The 20,136-nt window shown below is 41.6% G+C and overlaps 1 protein-coding gene across 8 annotated transcripts in view; it reads right to left on the reverse strand.

Annotated features, from left to right (window-relative positions):
- Window positions 1-20,136, reverse strand: part of SAMD12 (sterile alpha motif domain containing 12) — a 380,385-nt gene that overhangs the window by 339,955 nt on the left and 20,294 nt on the right. For all 8 annotated transcript variants that reach the window (XM_035011801.1, XM_035011804.1, XM_035011808.1 and 5 more), the window contains exon 2: window positions 320-498. In XM_035011801.1, coding sequence (XP_034867692.1) covers window positions 320-498 — 179 coding nt within the window. The remainder of the gene's footprint in view (window positions 1-319; window positions 499-20,136) is intronic.

The raw sequence follows: 20,136 nt of genomic DNA on the forward strand, positions 1-20,136 counted from the left end.
TCATAAAATGGTAAATCTGAGACCGGCAAACAAATCTTTCACCTTTAAGTCCAATACATTCTTCTTGATAGCCCATTCTATACCATGCTCGGCCTCATGACATGACATGGCCCCCAAATGTGTTTTAGTTGCACTCCAAAGGGGATGCAGTCAACATTTTGGTTTATTATTACCTAGAACCAAGAAGCAGTCAGTGTTCGTTTAACTGAAGATACAACAGTGAGTAGTGAAAAAGCACCCTCAAGTTCTCTGTGGCTGGACCACAAAATATCGAAGCTGTAACTTTCGAATCTCCATAATTTGGTGGATTATGACCTACCTTAGCCGTCTCAGCTTCTGCTGGCAGTCGCTTGGGGGTTCCTTTTTGGTCAAACACCTTCTGAAAATTTTTGTTTTTAATGGATTGAGATTCAACACCTTCCCCTTCAATCTGCAGTTTAATGCCTTCGGCCCGGGCAGAGTGATCAATACCCCGTGGATTCAAGCCACAGTGGAGAGCTAGGAGAGAGGGGAAAAATTTAACTCCAAACAAGTCCGACAAAGAAGGTGTCCACGACAGATGGTATTTCATCTGACCTAAGCAGGAAGAAATAAGGCAGCAGCAAGTTTAGAGGTGGTGTGATAACTATGGGAAATCCTCTGGGGGGAAGGGAGCATGGCGTGGAGGGCACCCTGAGCTCTCAAGTCAAAAACTTCAGTACAAACCCAGAAACCATCACTTCCAAGTTGTCTGACCTTGAGCAAGTTAGTAATTCCCCCATCACAGATGAGAATACCAAATTAGGCAACTTCGTTACTGCCTCCCACACACGCAACTAGTTCAACCCCTACGGTTTAGCTTCTAGTCTCTGCCTCCATCTGGAGAGCACTCCTTCCCTCCCCCTCTGACTCTATTCAAGCACCCGCTGGAGTGCACCCTCTTGCATTCACCGCACGACTATTTGCTGAGCACTTACTATGTGCCATCCCTGGGTTAGATCCTGAAAACACAGATTTTTATATGACAGATGTTCCCTTCAAAGATGCTATGGTCCAATAGGAGAGACAGAAAAAAAAAAAAAAGACAAAAGGACAAGTGATTTTGAACGAGTTATTATCACTACATGAAAGAAGGAAAGACCAAAGTGGAGCGTTCCAAGGAGTCAAGCCTACTGGCTTCTGACTTTTCCTGTTTTACCCTCTCCACATCCTCTAACATGGATACCCCTGCAAAATCTACAGCCCATTTCCTGAGCATGTTTATTCGTTCAACAAATACTTACTGAGCCCCTCCACTGTACCTAGTATCCTGAAGGAAATAGCAATGAATGTTATGGGAACCATACATTTCTCCCAGATGACCTCCATGAACCACTAGGGGTGTGGGTGGGTGGGTGTCTCTCTCTCTTTCACTAGGAGTGTGTGAGGGTGTGTGAGGATGTGTGAGGGTGGGTGAGGATGTGTGAGGGTGGGTGGGTGTGTGTGTGTAGTAAGTTATCTCACCTCCCTGGGACCCCACCCCTTCAAATTTTGTGAATTTGAACCCTTTGGCCTCAGAGGACTCAGGGCCAGAGCCTTCCCTCCCTCCATCCCCCTTAGGACTCTACCTCACTCATAACCTTTTACTCAATATCTTCAGTATCCCCCCTTTCTCTTTTAGCCAACTGCTGTGATTCTACAATTCCTCCCTTACTTGGCATCCCATTCAGGTCAGGGTTTCCTCCTACCTGGCTTCCAAGAGAGTACGTGACACCTGAGAGACGAGGGTGAGCTTCCCAGAAGTGAGGCAGGGGTTCCCTCCCCACTCTCCATGCTCTCCTTAACAGGAATCATCCATTCCCACACTCCAAGCAGTTAACCTGCCGGTGACGCCCAAATGTTAACTGCAGCTCAGAAAAACCCGTTAGGAGCTTCAGACGAAAGTGAAACTTGGAACTCAAGATCCCAATTTCAGGGTATCACTGATACCTCAAATTTAACATGTTCAGAGCTGATTCTTGGTTTTTCTACCACTCCCCCCCAAAATGCCTTTTCCAGTGCTCTCCAGTTACACAGAAACCGAAGAGTCATCCTTGGCAGGGCGCTCTCCACGATTTGCCACAGCCCTTCCATCTCTCGCCAGGTCCAGCAAGCTCTACGCCCACAGTGCTGCTCCAGTCCATCCATGTGGTTCCATCTGCATTGCCATCACCCTGGTCCAAGCCACCCACGTCTCTCATCCACACTGACTAGCCCAACTGCTCTTCCTCGCTTGAGCCCTGAAACCCCATCTTTAAAAAATGTACAGGTCGGATTGTGAGACCCTTTGGCTTAGAACTTTTTAATGGCTTCATTTTATACCTACATCGTTCAAAAACTGTAACATGGCTAACAAGGCCCCTGCATTACCTGTCCCCTTCCTGCTTTTCCAACTTCATCACCCACATATCCCTCATTTACTCTACTCTGACCACACACTTCCTTTTCACACTTCCTACTTCTTGAACACATCAAGTTCTTTCACACTTCCCGGATTTTGTATGTCATTTCTTTGCCTAAAATGTTCTCCCCATTCCTCACCTAACTCCTACTCATCTGTCAGGTTTTGGCTTAAGGAACACTTCTTCAGATAGGTCTTCCCTTAATCCCCTTCCTCATCCCCTGCCCCCACCCCATGTTGGATCATTATGCCTGGAACAGTGAGTATTCAAATATTGAATGATCTTAAACTACTTGTACAAAGGTCTATGTGCATGTGGTCTTATTTATATACTTCAAAATGAAAATTATCTGTGAATTTCTCTTCTAGCTTCTAAGATTCTTAGAGCCAAGAACCAGCCTATTTCATGGTGCACAATAGACATTCAACATGTATTAGTTCACGCCTCCTCCCTTACGCTTTGCGCTAGATCTCAAATGATCTTCATAAAAGCTCGGTGAGATTAATTACATTCATTTCACAGACAGGGGAAATGAGACTCAAGGTGCATAGTCACAGAAAGTGATGCAGGTATCTACTGGGGATTACAAAGATCAAGCATCATTTAGGATATGGATGATTTCAAGCTTTGGATGAGCAAAACCAAAATAGATTAAATAGTAAGGAAAATTATTAGCTTTCAGAACAGGAAGTTCAGTAATGGTAAAAGCCCAGAGTTTGTGGATTTGCCAGCTCAATAGGGTCATCGAGGATTCTGATTTTTTTTTTTCTTCATCTTTCCATTCTGCTATCCAGAACATCACCTATGTATGTCCTAAGTCTGGGTCCCCTCATGGCACCTAGAATTACAAACTTCTGGTTCTCATCTAGCAATAGTGACAGTCAATGGTTGACATTGTTCTCTTTCCCCTAATCCTCCTCCAAACTTTCATTTTATCTCACAGCCCAAAATGAATCACACACCCATTAATGAACTAAAACCCTGGCAGTGGAGATAGGGTTACCCTTAAACCAGCTGGCCTTTCAGCTAAAGTTCCATTCCTCAGACCACACTGCTGTTATTCAAGAAGGCAGGGGCAGAATGGATGTTGGAGAACCAATCACAATGCCCACTTGAGGCAGTGGTAGAGAATTTAGTAGCCAAAGTCTGTAAGAGCAGGACACTAATTACTGTTAATATCAAATCAGCTTCTCCATCTCCAAAGAATGACCTATTTGTAATGGATATTCAAAATGTTAAAATCATGATTATATATAAAAAAAAAAGTTTGCTTGTAAAGGGAGATGAAAAATTAACATGGGATAGATTTGGGCATTGGAGGAAGAGCAACATATAGCTTTGATCTTTCTCTCCAGCATGATACCTGGCTACTTCCTGCCTTGAAATTCACAGTCTCCGAATACCACTGACTTGCTGGTAGCTTCTGGTAACCTCCTGTTCTCCTTCCCCACCAAATCAGGCTCTCATACTTCCTTCATCTTTGCTCAGGCTGGCCCCTCCTCTTAGAAAGAGGTTCTACTCCGCCCCAGTCTTACTTGCTCCTTTGGGAGGCTAAGTCCACGCACCCCATGTGTCAGCTTAGACCCTCTGAAAGCCTTCTAGGGAGTTTCTGGCCACTAGAGCGAGAACCACTGGGATATGCTTCTTCCATGTACATAGTACCCTGGTTCTTCATCTCCCTCACTCTATCGAGGAGGTCTACCTCACTGATCTGTACACCTCTCCTACCACAACTACATGTTCCTCAAGGCAGGCCCTACCCCTTGGTCACCTCCATGACCTCCACTCCCCAGTCTAGAACCTGGCACATAATAGGCCTTTAAGAAACATTGGATCAGATGCTGAATGAACCAGCAATCTCTTCTCTTTATACAACTGTGCCTTAAATCAAAAGGAAACACTTCTCTGCTGGTAAATACCTTGCGTTTAAAATGTAAGGTAACTATAAACATGAAACAGAATATGATGTTTGGACTTTCTACACACGTAGCCACCTTCCTCACACAAATATTTTAATCTTCCATAGCTGTTCCCTCCTCGCCTGCAAACCCAGTAGTTGATTTAGGTTTTGTGCTTGGGTTTATTTATTTAAAACCATTTCTGACAGGCTTTGCTTTGTTTTCCCTGAAATTTCATGTCCCTAATATTTACAAATCAAGCAACTTTCAAATGGCCTCTTTACAAGCTGTGACCGTCATTTCTTTGTTCATCATGTAAAAGGAGCCCTATCTGAGTTCTCTTTTCTGTCTTTATACTGTCCTTTCTTGTTTTCACGGATGATATTTACTCAATTTAATGGGCTCAGCAGTTCACAGGTCAGCTTTGAGACCCTCTTTGTGCTTCCCTGGTCTTCCTGACCCCTCTGTACCTTCCTGATTCCTAGTTACTGAATGGACACTGCAAGCTGTCAGTGAGTGGTCTTTCCCTCAAGGGCTGCCCTTGTCATTTTCATGTTAGAGTTGCTAATACTAAGCTCTTTAAAATCAAGAATTAAAAAAACCAAAGATTTCATAAATATTTCTTTAAAAAAGTTAATCGGGACTTTTAATTTTTTTTTTTAACTGCAAATGCATAGGCTTTTGCATTGCTTTTGAGATGCCACAGCAAAGCTACCATCTTTTTCATGTGTACAAACCCATCCCCTTGTGTTCTGCTACTGGGAATATAAAATAGCACAGCTGCTGTAACACTATATGGTGATTCCTTAAAAAAAAAAAAAAAAAGAAACAAACAAAAAAAAAACAGAGGGACCCTGGGGTGGCTCAGTTGGTTAAGTGTCTGCCTTTGGCTCAGGTCATGATCCCAGAGTCCTGGGATCGAGTCCTGCATCGGACCACCTGCTCAGCAGAGAGTCTGCTTCTCCCTCTGCCTGTCACTCCCTCTGCTTGTGCTGTCTCTGACAAATAAATAAAATCTTCAAAAAAAAGTTAACCATAGACCATCTGATCTGGCAACTCAACCAAAGAATTGAAAGTAGGGACCTGAACAGGTATTTGTACATCCATGTTCACAGCAGCATTATTCACAATAGCCAATAGGTGAAAACAACCCCAATGTCCCCTGTTGAATGGATTAAAAAAATGTGGTACATAGAACAGCATATTCAGTCCTGAGAAGAAATGAAATTCTGACAGATGCTATAGCAGGGATGAACCTTGAAGACATTATGCTAAGTGAAATAAGCTGGCCACAAAAGGACAAGTATTGTATGATTGCACTTATATGAGGTACTTAGGGTAGTCAAATTCACAGAGACCAAGTACAACAGCAGTTACCAGGGACTGGAGGAGTGGGGGATGGGGAGTTACGGCTTGTACAGTTTGTTTGGGATGAAAAAGTCCTGAAGATGGATAGTGGAGATAGTTGTACAACAATGTGAATACACCTAATGCTACTAAATCATGTTTAAAGAGGGTTGAATTGATAAGTTTTATGTTATGTGTAATCTGTAGTAAACAGAATTTAAAAACAAAAACAACCCACTCCGTCTAATTTCATCCCCCCATACTGCCTCCATAGTCAGAAAGAGAAGTTCCAAAGATACTTTATTCAAAAATTTGAGGGTTTTTTTTTTTCAACAAGCTCATTGTGATTTTCAAACTAGAACATGTTTTCTTAAAAAAAAAAAAAAAGCTCAACTATATAATATTATTTTAGAATTTCCCTGGAAAGGGCATATTTTCTAAAAAGGGGCCCCAGTCTGTCAGAAAAGGCGCTTCATTGTTGGAAGTGAGCCTGGATCCTCCTGGACCTGCCCTTAGATCCCGTTCCCACGTGACAGAGCTCACAGTAACAGACTATGAAGAAGTGCCAGGCGTTCTGTCTGAAGGCGAGGGGGGAACCAGGGGATGTGCTGGTCGTGCATCCCACTTGCAAGAGCAAGTGTGTCCCACTTGCCAAGAAGCCATCCAGCTTCCAGTTCTTCTAATCCCCACCCACACCACACTCTCCCTGCAGTGAAACAAGGGACTGAGCCTCATTCAGGCTGGAAGTTCCTTTATTTGGGGCTTTGCTGGTAACAGAGATGCTCTGCAAACACTTCCCAGGGCCATGAGGTCGCTCCAGATCCTGCACCAAGAGTTTCTACCATCACACAGAAGCCGCTTGCAGTGGAGAGGTTTTTTGTGCTTCCCTAATTTGACAGAATTGGTCTTTTTATATAATATACTCTTTCCTTATTTTCAGGGATGACCCTTTATGAAATATTAAATTATCTATTCTTTCCACTATGAAGCTTTAACTGATTTTGCACCCATTATATCCTCTCTAAGCAATGTGGACAATTCACCCATTTTTCTTATTTGTTCTCTCATTCTCCCCCTTTTTTCTCTTCCTCCACCCACCCCATGTACGTATACACCATGTGTTGCAAAAATTAACGTGTCTGCCTAGTGTATGACCAGGAACCCCTTGAAGCAAGTGACTTCTCATTAAAGCCTTATAAACCTAGCGCCTAGCCGAGTGACTAAACTACTCTAAGTGCTCAATCGTTGTTTATAGCATAAGCAGAGGTATGGTGGAAAGATACCAATGCACTCCCACTCCCTGCCATTCCCTTCTTAAGGGAACTTACAGCTTTTACTTTTCAAAAAAGCAGATCAAAGTGGCTTCTCATCTAATTGTAGAATTCAAAGATAATGTTAAGTCACAGAAACACAGAGCTGTTCTGAAAGGGATTTACTGGACTGCCTTCTGTGGAAACCATCTTACTCATCTGTGTGCCTGCAGAGACTAAAAAACTGTACATATCTGGCACCCAATAAATGCTGCTAAACAAACACACGACCTTAGAAACAAATGTACTTCAATCCCCATCATTATCCATTGAAGTTGAGATAGTTTATAATTTACGTATACGTCTTGCTTCTAGCTAAAGTTCCTGGAAAACAAAGCCCTTGTTTCATACCTCTTATATAATATACACATAGCAGACACTCTCTAAATATCTGCTTAATTCACGGAAGTGCCTTATTATACTCTGGATTCAAATTCAGCAGAGCATTACCCTCTAGAAGTAATCTGGGCATCACAAGAGACCTCTCTCTATAGCAGACACTTCCCAATGTTGTCCTCCTTGCCCACAAGGTCACTCACTTTCCCAGCCTCCCTTGCAGCTACATGTGGCTGTGAACAAATTCCTGCCTATGGGACCTAAGCAGAAGGATGATATGTAAAGACACAGTACTGGAACTGACAAGAGAACGGGTTTTGATATCAGCCTTCTCACCACCTCGCTGCCTTGAATGCAGAGGTGATATCCAGAGTGGCTATCAATCATAAGGCTATAAACATGAAAGCCAAGAGGCTAATAGCCACATTGGCTCTACCATCACTGAGCTACTCAAACTGGGTACTTACCTACCTACCTCTGGACCTGATGCTACACAAGAAAAGTAATCTTTTACCTATGACGCCACTGAGTCAGGTGTTCTGTGACTTAAGATGAACCATTCCAAACTGACACATGATTCCACTTTAACAACATAATTACTTAGCTCTTCCTTAGGGATAAAAAAGAAAACTGAAATCCTAGCAAAATATTCTGCTCTGGGTTTCATCATTCCCATTATGACTTGGAAAGCTGTATAAGTATGGTAATACCTTAGCAAGGAAGCTGTACATTACAAATACATGTTATCAAGAAAAATGTTATCACAGGTAGAATCAATCCAGATGATACGGTAAAGACCTGATGGCAAAACGTACTCATTGAGGAGACTCTGGTGCCCAGAAAAGTGCCTAGATCACTCATTAAAACTTATGCACGAATGAGAATGTGCCCATGGGTGTCCTATCACTAATGTTTTAACATGAAATATACCAAGTGTACAGGAAATGTAGGTCTCAAACACAAGCTTGGATTAAACTAATGGGCAGGGCACACTGTCTCTTTGGGCAAAGAAACCTGTCCAGCAGACATCTGCTAAGGCAGGGTCAGCAAACGATGGCCCAGGGGCCACATCTAGCCCATTGCCCGTTTATGTAGGTCATAAACAGTTTTACATTTTTAAGTGGTTGGGGGGAAAAACTAAAAAGGATATTTTGTGATCTATGAAAATTATATGAAATTCACACATCAGTATTCCTAAGTTTCATTGGAACACAGTCATGATTATGTATATGTTTTCTATGGTCACCATTGTGCTACAATGGCAGAAGTGCATAGTTGTGACATACCATATGGACTGCAAAAACTAAATATTTACTAGTTTTCCCTTTACAAAAAAAGTTTGCTGTACCCTGTTCTAGGGTAGGGTATATCCATATCCCGGAGGATACTGGGATCTAAGAACTGTAGCCCCCTCCACCATCACAACAAGGCAGAATTCAGAGTCTTTGAGGGACTCACCTTCTATTTATTCTACACTCTCCCACTCCCAGGCTCAATTATATTTGATTTTATAATTTGGGTCAGGCTATGAGGAGACCAAATAGGATTTCCAGACCTCTCCTTGGCCAGCTAGATGTGGTATTCCATATATATATAATATATACAATATAATTACATATTCTTTTTTTTAAAAAGATTTATTTATTTATTTGAGAGAGAGAGAATGAGAGAGAGCGAGTACATGAGAGGGGGGAGGGTCAGAGGGAGAAGCAGGCTCCCCGCCGAGCAGGGAGCCCGATGCGGGACTCGATCCAGGGACTCCAGGATCATGACCTGAGCCGAAGGCAGTCGCTTAACCAACTGAGCCACCCAGGCGCCCATAATTACATATTCTATATATAAATTTATTATATATACACCAGCTAAATGTGGTATTCCATATATATGTACATATACACACACACACACCAGCTGAATGTGGTATTCCATTATATATATATATATATGATATATATATCCCATTTTATATATATATACATACACACACACACACACACACACACTGAAGCTTAACACTTCCATATACACCAGCTAAATGTGGTATTCCATATATATGTACATATACACACACACACACACACCAGCTAAGTGTGGTATTCCATTATATATATAATATATATATCCCATTTTATATATATATATACACACATATAAAGACACACACACACCAGCTGAATGTGGTATTCCATTATATGTATATAATATATATCCCATTTTATATATATACACATACACACACACACTGAAGCTTAACACTTCCATATACACCAGCTAAATGTGGTATTCCATATATATGTATATAAAGACACACACGCACACACACTGAAGCTTAACACTTCCAAATACAGGTTGGAGTCCTTTCCTACTATCAAAAAGAATAGGGGTAAATAATTAAAAAAAAAAAGAATAGGGGTAAAATACAAATTTCCGGTAACTCAGAGACATTAAAAGAGGACAGGTCCATTCTCAACAAATCTGTAACTGACCAGTAATAGATGGCTCCCCTGTGTTACTAAGAGGGGGCTGGAGAGCAAGGCATTCTGCTGATGAGGAGAGGAAGGCAGCAGGTATCATGAGACAGGATGGGTTGAACCCCCAAAATACTCTTATTGTCCTCAGGAGTCTGCCCAGTTGTAGCCCTGGTAGCTACTGTGTGGCCACCGGAGCTGGGGCTGGATGACTGTCCATCCCAGCCAGATATTCAGACCACGTGCAGCTGTGTCAGGACTCTGCCTCCTCTGAGCCCCACGAAGCACCCTCACCCTGGCTCACTCATCCAGAGATGATTTCACCTTTGTAAAAAGAGTTTGCTACAATGGATCCTCGCTCCCCAAACACACTTAAGAGTGATAACCACAGCAAACATTCACCCTTCCTACTCATGATAGATGGACTAGACAATCTAAATACAGCAGAAATTGAAATAATGCTTAACCTAGGCCACCATCAGAATGGGGAAAGGCTTTGGACAAGCTCTAAGGCACAAACGTTAACTCCTCTCTTTCATGAGAACACAACCACAGATACAGTCAGAGGTTCTATGAAGCTTTAGAGGATTCAGGTATCCGAGAGAAGTAGGTCGTCTACACTGGTGACTCAAACCTTTTTAACCAGGATACTATAAGAAACGGATTTCACACTATGACTCCACGACCAAAAACATCTATGTAAATAAATGAACTGAGCCAAGTTTCATAAAACTTTATTTTTCTTTACTGTATGTGATCTACTCTAATTTTTCCTTAGGTCTTTATATTTTTAAATAAAGTAGTGCCTCTTAGATGTTTCTAAAAGACGGAATAGACATCTCTTGATTTGTCCCACTAAGGAAAAATAAAAACCCTGGACATTATATGACACAAACACAGGACAGTCTAGAACTCAAGGAAAGACATGATGTGCATTCCTTGGGTTTTCTTTTCATCTACATTCCAGACTTGGAACTGAAGAAGTCTACGACCTAGAAACCTCAAAGGGCAAAAACAAAAAATGAGACAAAATCCTGCTTCCTCTGCCAAAAGACCACAATAGGGACAGCCTAGTAAGAAACTTTTAGACAATAACTGTTCTACTCAAACATCACAGAAAAAAAAAAAAAATGTAACCCAACCACCCATACCAGCAAAGGTTGAGTGAGAGCCTCAACTTCCACCCTCACCAGCCTACAATAAGGTACTCCAAAACCCTCAAGTGGGTGATGTCATAGGAAGTCACATAGGGAGCCCAGACTTTCCTATCTGTCAACGATTATCAAGGCCACCTCCTCACCCCTGCAATGTCAGTCAAGCTGATGTGAGGAGGCTGGACTTCCATCTCCATCAAGCAATAAGGTGGCCCCTCCTTTCTGGGATGGTGTCAGAAGAAGCCTGGTGGAAAGAGTCAGGACTTTTCACCACCATCCAGTGATAATGAGGAGGCCCTAACTCCCAGGTAACATCCGGCCAAAGTGGTCTCAAAGCCAGCTAAAACAGAAAGTTTAAACATGATTAAGTCTCATAAAATGAATATGTTCAAATTTTGATAAAAAAAAAAAAAGCAACTCATAACCAAGAACAAGGAAGATCTCCTACTTAATGAGAAGGACAATCAGCAGATGCCAACACCAAGATGACAGAAATCTCAGAACTATTGACAAAGATTTTAAAGCAGCTATGATAAAAATCTTCAGGGAGCAATTATACCTGCCACAAATGAAAAAATAGAAAGCTTCAGCCAAGAAACAAAGTTGCAAAGAAATAGAAGACATAAAGAACCACCAAATGGAAATGTTATAACTAAAAAATGTGATAACCAAAATTAAAAGGTCAATGGATGGGTTCAATAGCCAACTGGAAAAGAAAGATTTCATTGCAAAAAGTAGAAGGAACTTTCTCGTAAGTGGAAATGTTCTATATCTTGCTTTGGTTACATAATACAAGTATCAAAACTCAGAACTCAACACTTAAGATTATTTAATATACAATAGCAAGCATATATCTTAAGAATGAAACAAAACAGAACACAGACATTAGATATAGTTTACTTTTTTTTTTTTTAAGTTTTTATTTAAATTCCAGTTAACATACAGGGTAATATTAGTTTCAGGTATACAATTTACTGATTCAATACTTTCATACATCACCGAATGCTCATCACAACAAGTACACTCCTTAATCCCACCCCCCTCCCCTCTGGTAACCATCAGCTTATTCTCTATAGTTAAGAGTCTGTTACTTGGTTTGCCTCTCTTTTCTTCCCTTTGCTCGTTTGTTTCTTAAATTCCACGTGAGTGAAATCATATGGTGTTTGTCTCTGATATATTTCGCTTAGCCTTATACTCTCTAGCTCCATTCACATCATTGCAAATGGCAAGATTTCATTCTTTTTGATGGCTGAGTAATAATATCCCACTGTGTGTGTGTGTGTGTGTGTGTGTATATACATACATACATACACATCTTTATCCATTCATTAGTTGATGGACACTTGGGCTGTTTCCATAATTTGGTTATTGTAGATAATGCTGCTATAAACATTGGGGTGCATGTATCCCTTTGAATTAGTATTTTTTTTTTTTTTTAGAGATTTTTAAATTAACATATAATGTATTATTTGTTTCAGGGGTACAGGTCTATGATTCATCAGTCTTACACAATTCACAGCACTGTGTATTGTGTAGATATACTTTACTTTTAGATAGAGTTGAGAAATGATTTTTGATTCCTGTTTTCATTCAGATCACTCCCACCCAACACATCTACCCACTGAGTCAAGTCCAAGTTCTATTTTCTTGCTATATGTTGATAAAGTGAGATAACCTATAGAATACCTGACATCGACCAAGTGTTCAATGAACATCCATCTCCATTTTTATCTTACTGCCCTCCTCCATCACAATGGAGGACTATTTGGCATTTACATTTTTAACAATTGTGAGTCAACAAAATGGTAGTAATGTAACTTTAAAGGACAAACATAGTACAGACTTCAAAAGTGACAATCCTGGAATGAAAAGGGCAAACTGAAGTGAAATTTGGCTGGGGGGGTGGGGGGTAGGGGAGGGGGAAGGAGGGTGGGGAGGGTGGATCAGAAGGCAAAGAAGAACTTTTCAAATATACAAACAACCTTGGTGAGAGAGTTGAGAAATGAGGTTATGAATAAAGATGAAAGCCAACACCTGCAGCTTGTAACACACTTTCTGCTGCTGACCTGACAGCAATCCCTGTCAAACAATACTAATGGAAAGAAGTGACTAATAGTTTAGGAAGTCTACATATTACAATGTGGTATTTCAGGAAGGGAGGAAGAAGGGATGGTACAAAGTTAACATTAACGGAGGACTTTTCATCCTCCATCACTAAGGTATTAGAAATCAGAAGGGAGGCTTTCACCGGTCTCTGGTTAGTACATCCATCACTGTCAGTAACCGTCTAAGCATGATGCCTTAACATGTGGATCGTGTGCTGTGGGGGCCGTCATGACCTCTAGCCCCCCATGTCTGCATGAGCATGTGCACATACCTGCCCCCATCCGCAGTCCCTGTGGCCCAGGGATCGTGTGGGATGTGCTGTTGATGCACTGCTGCCTGCCAGGGCCTAGCCAGCCCCGTCTCCCAGCCAGGGCTATGCGGATGGCTCCAGGGGCTGGGGAAAGCCAAACTGCCAAAACTGAAGTTGCCTCCATTCCCATCTGGGAGGCCAGGTGTCCTCACACCTCTGCCTTCTTTGTCCCAGTGGGCAGTGCTGGAGCCCACAGCCCCAGCAGAGAGCCCTTGCCCGACAAAGCCAGAGGCCAAGCCTTAGTCCCATGTGGGGCTGGAGTCATGTGCCTGGCTTGTCAGTATTTATTGCCTCCATATGTGCTGTACTCTGGGCCCACTGGCCTACCACTTCTGCCCACCATCCTCAGCAGACCCTCCCCGGACCCAGCCAGGAGAACTGTGGGCCCAAGTATGCACAGAGGCCTCCCCTGTGTCTCTCCTCCCTTGTGCCTCCCTGTCAGGCTCTGGCCTAGCATGCTCAGAACCAGAGACAGACCCTGAAGGGAGGGTGGAGGAGGACGGGTTAAGGCCACCATGAAAATGGAAAAAGGGGAAATGAAAACAAGGCCTCTTATAGCTCACACAACATTGTCCCCACCACACCATGATACTCTGGGGAATAAGAGCTATTTTTAACTACCTCTACATCTTAATTATTGCTTAGTTGGTAAAACCATGGGCTTTGGAGTTGAATAAATCTGGTTCTACCACTGTCTAGCTGTGTGGCCTTGAGCAAATTACTTAAGCTTTAGGTTAAGGTTATCTTACCTATAAAATTGAAATACTCCTAACTTCTTTATAATGTTTTAGAAGAATTAAATGAAATGTATTTAAAGTGCTCAATGCTTGGCACATTGAGTGCATGCTCAACAAATGTTAACTATTGCTTTATTACTTCCTTTGCTCTTAATATCTTAATCATCTTGATTTCATCAGAAACAAGTATCTTTACCCTTTGTATACACATCTGCATGTGTGTGGACACAATAGCTCCACTAAAAAAAAAAAAAAAAGGTGACTGATCAGGTCAGTGTAGGAGGACAAAAGGTCAGAAAAAGATTTCAGAGAAGAAAAAGAAGCTTAAAAGTCTCTTGAAAGAGTAATCCTGGCAACTAAAGAAAAATGAGTATTTCAGGCAAAAATAAGTATGCGTCAAATGACAGAAACATGCAAAAGGCTTGATAGGTTCCAGTTTGCCTTGATGAATGGATGTGCTTCCCTCCCCCGAGGGGCTGGAGTGAGAGCACAGGCAATCTTGTTTGCTCACACTTTCTATTCAGAGTAACTTGCCAGAATGCTCAAGTTTAACCAGGCCCATTACTGTTTCACTTAATCTTCATAAATGTATGTGTGTGCGTATGCACAGATACACGTAAGTCAAAGATCATGGTAGCTAAAAGGAGAGCCATAAGAGTCAATGGACAGATCTTAATTTGTGGATTATGAATCAGCATCCTTCAAACTTGTGACCTGAGGACGAAAAGTAGCTCAAAGGTCACTAGAGCCATTCATACATACATAACTTGCTAAAGATTAATAAAAGATGCTCCTTTGAAATTTCTCAAGTTTACTAAGAAAACTGATAAAATGCCATCCAAGTTGGCATCACAAATTGCAGCTCAATACTCCTTAGTCAATCTGTGAAACCACACTGTCCAATAAGGGACCCCAATAGTAGCCTGTGGCTATTTTAGTTTAATTACACTTAGATAGAATTTTTAATTTAGTTCCTCAGTTACACCAGCCACATTTCAAAAGCCACTCATGGCTGTGACCACCATATTGGACAGTGCAGATTACTGAACATTTCCATCACCAAATTCTACTGGATAGTGCAAATTTAAAAGATCAGTCTCTCCCCAATGTTAAAATCCATTTGTTCTGTTCTATAAATGTTACTTGGAAGAAAAACAAAAAACAAACTGAGATTGATGAAAATAATTTGACTTTTCTCAATTTTTTTAAATTGTTCTTAGTCATTTAAATAACCACATGTACATTTTAGAGATAAGAGAAAAAAGATAAAATGCCATATTAGGGGTTTTATAAAATTTTTGCTCTTTTAGAATGAACAGCTCTTTCAACCTATTGCTCTTTTACAGAAGTAGATCTGAAGTGTATAGAAGTGACTTCTTGTTTAGTTATTTTAGACAATAATCAGATCTTTATTACCCAAACTGGTTGCTTCTATGTTGCAGATCAGTGCTATTTTTGTTGTTATAAGATTTTAAAGACCCAAGATTATCATGGAAGGATATAGAGATAAACTGGGAATCAGAGAAATCCATTCTGGCAAAGCTCAGTCTCAAAGAGTCTGAAAGACTGGCTCCCAAATGTCTACCCAGAGAGGACAGATAGAGGATGAACATTTTATTGGTCCTCAGTGAAATGGAAAACAAAACAAAAAACCAGATAGCTCAGGAGTTCTCCACTGGCCAAAGTTTTCAGTATAAAGCCTTGTCCTTTGATACTGTCTTCTCTGCATTTTTTTTTTTTGTATTAAAGGCTTATCTTTTATGAAATTAGATAAGAGGTGTGTTTCTGCACACACGAGTTTTAAAGTTAACAAAAGTTATATAAACTGTGAGTGTCCCCATTTAAAGCAAAAATTTACTTGATTTACTTGTCTATAAAAGCTAAAGGCTAATGACCAAAAATAAGCAGGCCAATAGTTACTTGCAGATGGCATGAGTAAGGGAGGCTGGGAATAAGAGCTGCAGAGAAAGTAATGAGAGGTTTCAAAAATTGAGAAAAGAATACTTCCAAGGCGGGAGGAGGAACCCAAAAAACAGAACAGGCAAGACTTCATAGAACTTAATAGTTCAGATAAGTTTTGAAGGGGCCAGGTTTGCATCCATAGATCAGGGAAGGTAGCGAAGCAGAGGGACCAGTTAAAATGAAGGTACAGATTAGGCAAGTTTGGAGCATTTAAAAGGAAGAGTAAATCATCTGAAAAGAAATTATGGAGATAAGACAGGAAGATAATCAGCGAGTAGATTATAAGTGTATGGGTTTTTGGTATTAGGATCAGAAGTCTGGGATTTTTCACTGAACAACTGGAAAGTGAAGAAATGCTTTGAGCAGAGGGAAATAGCCAATGTTGTATTTCAGTAATAAGGATGAATAAATACGTGACAATATTCATCTGTGAGATGAACTGCATCTTAAAGGATGCTCACAAGTCTCATTAAAACCTTCTCCCCATTCCAACACATACTTAATATTCCTTAATCCTAACTCCCAAAGCATTTATCCACACTACACAAGGCAGTACATGGCCACTTCAAGTCATGACTGTAAAATTAGGCATCCAATAAATCATGTGGTTGTTAATGATCAACTTCATTACCTGTGTCCTTTAAAATACCAGGTCCATAATAGGGGCTAAGTGATGACTGCTGGTACAAGCCAACATCCCACAGCTCTTATGTTCCCACCCATGAGTCCTACAGTTGAACACTGGTGGGCGGGCGTGCATCCTGTGGACATTTTAATCACATATATAAACATTGCCCTAAGAGACAACTGAAGAAACAACAACACAAGTAAATGGCAGAAAGCATGACTGTATTTGAGAAAGGATTTATATTCCTACTTAGCTTGGCAAATCAGACGATGCTTCTAAGATATTTTACCAGGTTCCTCATTGGTCTAGATATTCTTGGCTGGTATACAAAACAACAAAAACAATTCTAAAGAATACACTCTGAAAGATTAGCAATTCATTTTATGGTGGTGTAAATTATTTCTAAAGATGCTTCTAGTCAGTTCTCAATATGATAGACATTAAAACATTGTAAACACCAACTGTTAGAATCTAAACCTCTCCTTTAAGATTAAAGAGAAGGGGGGAAATCAAGTATACAGAGCTCAGAGCAGAGAAAACCCATCAAACCAACCACTTGCCTCCTTGGCCTGCTGCTAACAAAAGCCATGAGGAAGATGGCACCCCACTTCAGGTTTTCAGATTTCAGCTGAATCTTCAAGCTCTGCCCTATCTTCCATCTTCAACCCACTCACTCCTCCCATAAGGCCATTAACATCCTCAAGTCTTGCCCTACATAGTAATTTTCCCCAACTCTGTTTACTTACTAACAAACTACTCCCTTCTTTGTCCCTTCCCCAAATAAGACTATTAAAAGTACACTACTGTTTTTACTTTAGGCAGACCTAGATGGGCACTATTCTAAGCACATTACATGCTAGGGTAGATCAACTTACTGTTTGATAAATATTCACCCCCCTTCCTTCAGAGCAGAGTGTGTATCCCTATCTAATGACCTTGATCTTGGCCATAGGCGTTAACTTGGCCAATGGCTAGGAGTGGACAAGATGTGAGCAGTAGAGTTAAACATGCTTACAGGGGCACCTGGGTGGTGCAGTCAGTTAAGCGTCCGACTCTTGGTTTCAGCTCAGGTCCTGATCTCACGGTTGTGAGATCGAGCCCCTAGTCAGGGTCCTCTCTGAGTGTGGAGTCTGCTTAAGACTCTCCCCCACCCCCGCCAACCACACGTGCTCGCTCGCGTGCTCTCTAAAATAAATCTTAAAAAAATCATGCTTACCATGTTTTGGCCTCCTATGCACTTGTGATAACCAGAAAAAGAGCATGCCCAAGGGGCTACTGCCCCTTCAACCTGGACCCCGTAATGAGAGACACAGAGCAGAATGGACCCCAGCCTAAAGTAAGGAAACAGGTCCTGCCTCTCTTGGGAGAGGGGTGGAGAGAACTGGAGACGATGGCCAGTACCAGACCCACAGGGGCCTATAATTCACAATAGGATTTTGCTCTTCATCCTAAGGCCAGTGGGGGACATTTAGGACACAGCTTCTACAAGTCTTCTCCATCCATCCAGATGCTGTTTGGGGTTCTTCCAGATCCTTCAGAGCTGCAGCATACTATTATAGAAACATGTACTACAACACAATTATTGTTCATGCATTGACCACATCACTAGTGCTGACTGCTGACTCCCACAATGGTTACTCTACTTCATGCTGAAGTCACAACAGTGACTGAACTCTGGTCATGTCAGTGAGAATTCGGAGGAACAGATGTTGGAATCGATGGGTCTTATCCCTTCAAGTACAGGACCTAAACATCTCAGAGATAGGAAAAGAGAAAGACATCCAAAGGCAGAGGAGCAACCCACAATAGCTATGCCTATCTCAGAGCAGATCCCGAATTCTTGCTCTGCAGGCAGCAGAACCGAATCAGGGGAGCAGCTGCTGAGAGAGGAGGTGGTTCTGCCAGCTGATGCTAAAATAAACCAGAGAACAACAGGCAGCCCATCAGCCATAAGCCCTTCACTCCCATATGCATGGCTGACTCCTTGTTGTGCAAGTCTCCACTTGATCATCTCAGTGAAGACAGTCCTAACCACGTAATCTAAGTAGCTTCCCAGGAAAACACCATCCCATCATTTTCTGTTTAGATTCTCTACATGGCACTTGGTACTGATACTGAATGGCATTGTGTTTACTGTGTCCAACAAAAGTTTTAAGTGTAAGAGAAGGAGTCCTGCCTGTGTCATTCATTGTTATAACCCTAGCACGGTGCCAGACACATGCACAGCACTCAGTGAATGGTTGTTAAATTAATGGACTAAGGAGAATGACATGCCTTCTTTTATACACATCCTTCTCTCTGGTATGTGTTTTCCTCTGCGAGGCTGCTTCAGATGTTCCTGTTTAACTGGGATCTTTGAAGTCCTATAAACACATGCAAAGTGTGATGTACATGTGTGTCTGCATTTTTCTGGGTAAAGGAAACCTAGGTATCAGAGAATCAAAGGATCCATACCTCTTATCGACTGAATTATGCCCCCCCCCCCCAATTCATATGAAGTCTTAACCCCAATGTGACTACATTTGGAGACAGGACATTTAAGGAGGTAATTAAGGTTAAACAGGCCATAAGAGTGGACCCTAATCCAATAGGAGTGGTATCCTTATAAAAAGGGGAAAAGATAGCAGGGATGTGTATGCGCACAAGAAAAAAAAAGAAAGAAAGAAAGAAAAGGGGAACAAAGGCAATTTGCAAGCCTAGGTGAAAGGTCTCAAGAGAAACCAAACCTGTTGACACCTTGATCTTGGGCTTCTAGCCTCCAGAAATGGGGTAAACTCTCTGTTGTTTAAGTCACCCAGTATGTGATATTTTTGGACAGCAGTCTTAGGGAACTAATACAGTATCCCTGTGAAGGTTAAGAACCATGGCTAAGAAACTACCATTTATCTGAGCACGTACGTAGGCTGTATTCCTTATACACATCAATATACAACAATCCTGCTGGAATAAGATTGTTCCCATTCCACAGACCTAAACCCAGTAATAGTTCAGTTTGTCTGCACATTAGAATCACCTGGAGAACTTGTAAAGTCACTCATACGCAGCAAACCAGGAGAGAACCCAAGTTAATTTGTCCTCAAGGAGCCCAGACATCAAGTACTTCTAACGACTGGCCGGAATTAAGACCCACTGAGTGAGGCAACCATAATCCCCAAACCTTGGAATACTGATTACTGGCCTCCCATGTACTGCTACTGTTTCTGACCGTCAATGCAATCCTGCTCATGGCATGCTCAGTGAATCTTGGTTATTCTGTCCCAGTTCACTTTCATTCACCCTGTTTCCACCACAGCCCGATGTCTGCTTGGGGATAACAAGCCCCCCTCCCAATTTTTATGGTTCAGGTGGGATCCTACTCCAACCCCCAGGGTTTAAATAGGTGAACTGGTGCTAAGTCAATCAGCACATGCCATATCCCTTACCACATGACCTATGCTGTCCAACCAGAGAGACTTCTGCAGTGCCGTGGGAAGAGACTTAT

The sequence above is a fragment of the Mirounga leonina genome, unplaced genomic scaffold (assembly GCF_011800145.1).
Source record: "Mirounga leonina isolate KUSES-001 unplaced genomic scaffold, KU_Mleo_1.0 Mir_165, whole genome shotgun sequence".
Classification (NCBI taxonomy): domain Eukaryota; kingdom Metazoa; phylum Chordata; class Mammalia; order Carnivora; family Phocidae; genus Mirounga; species Mirounga leonina.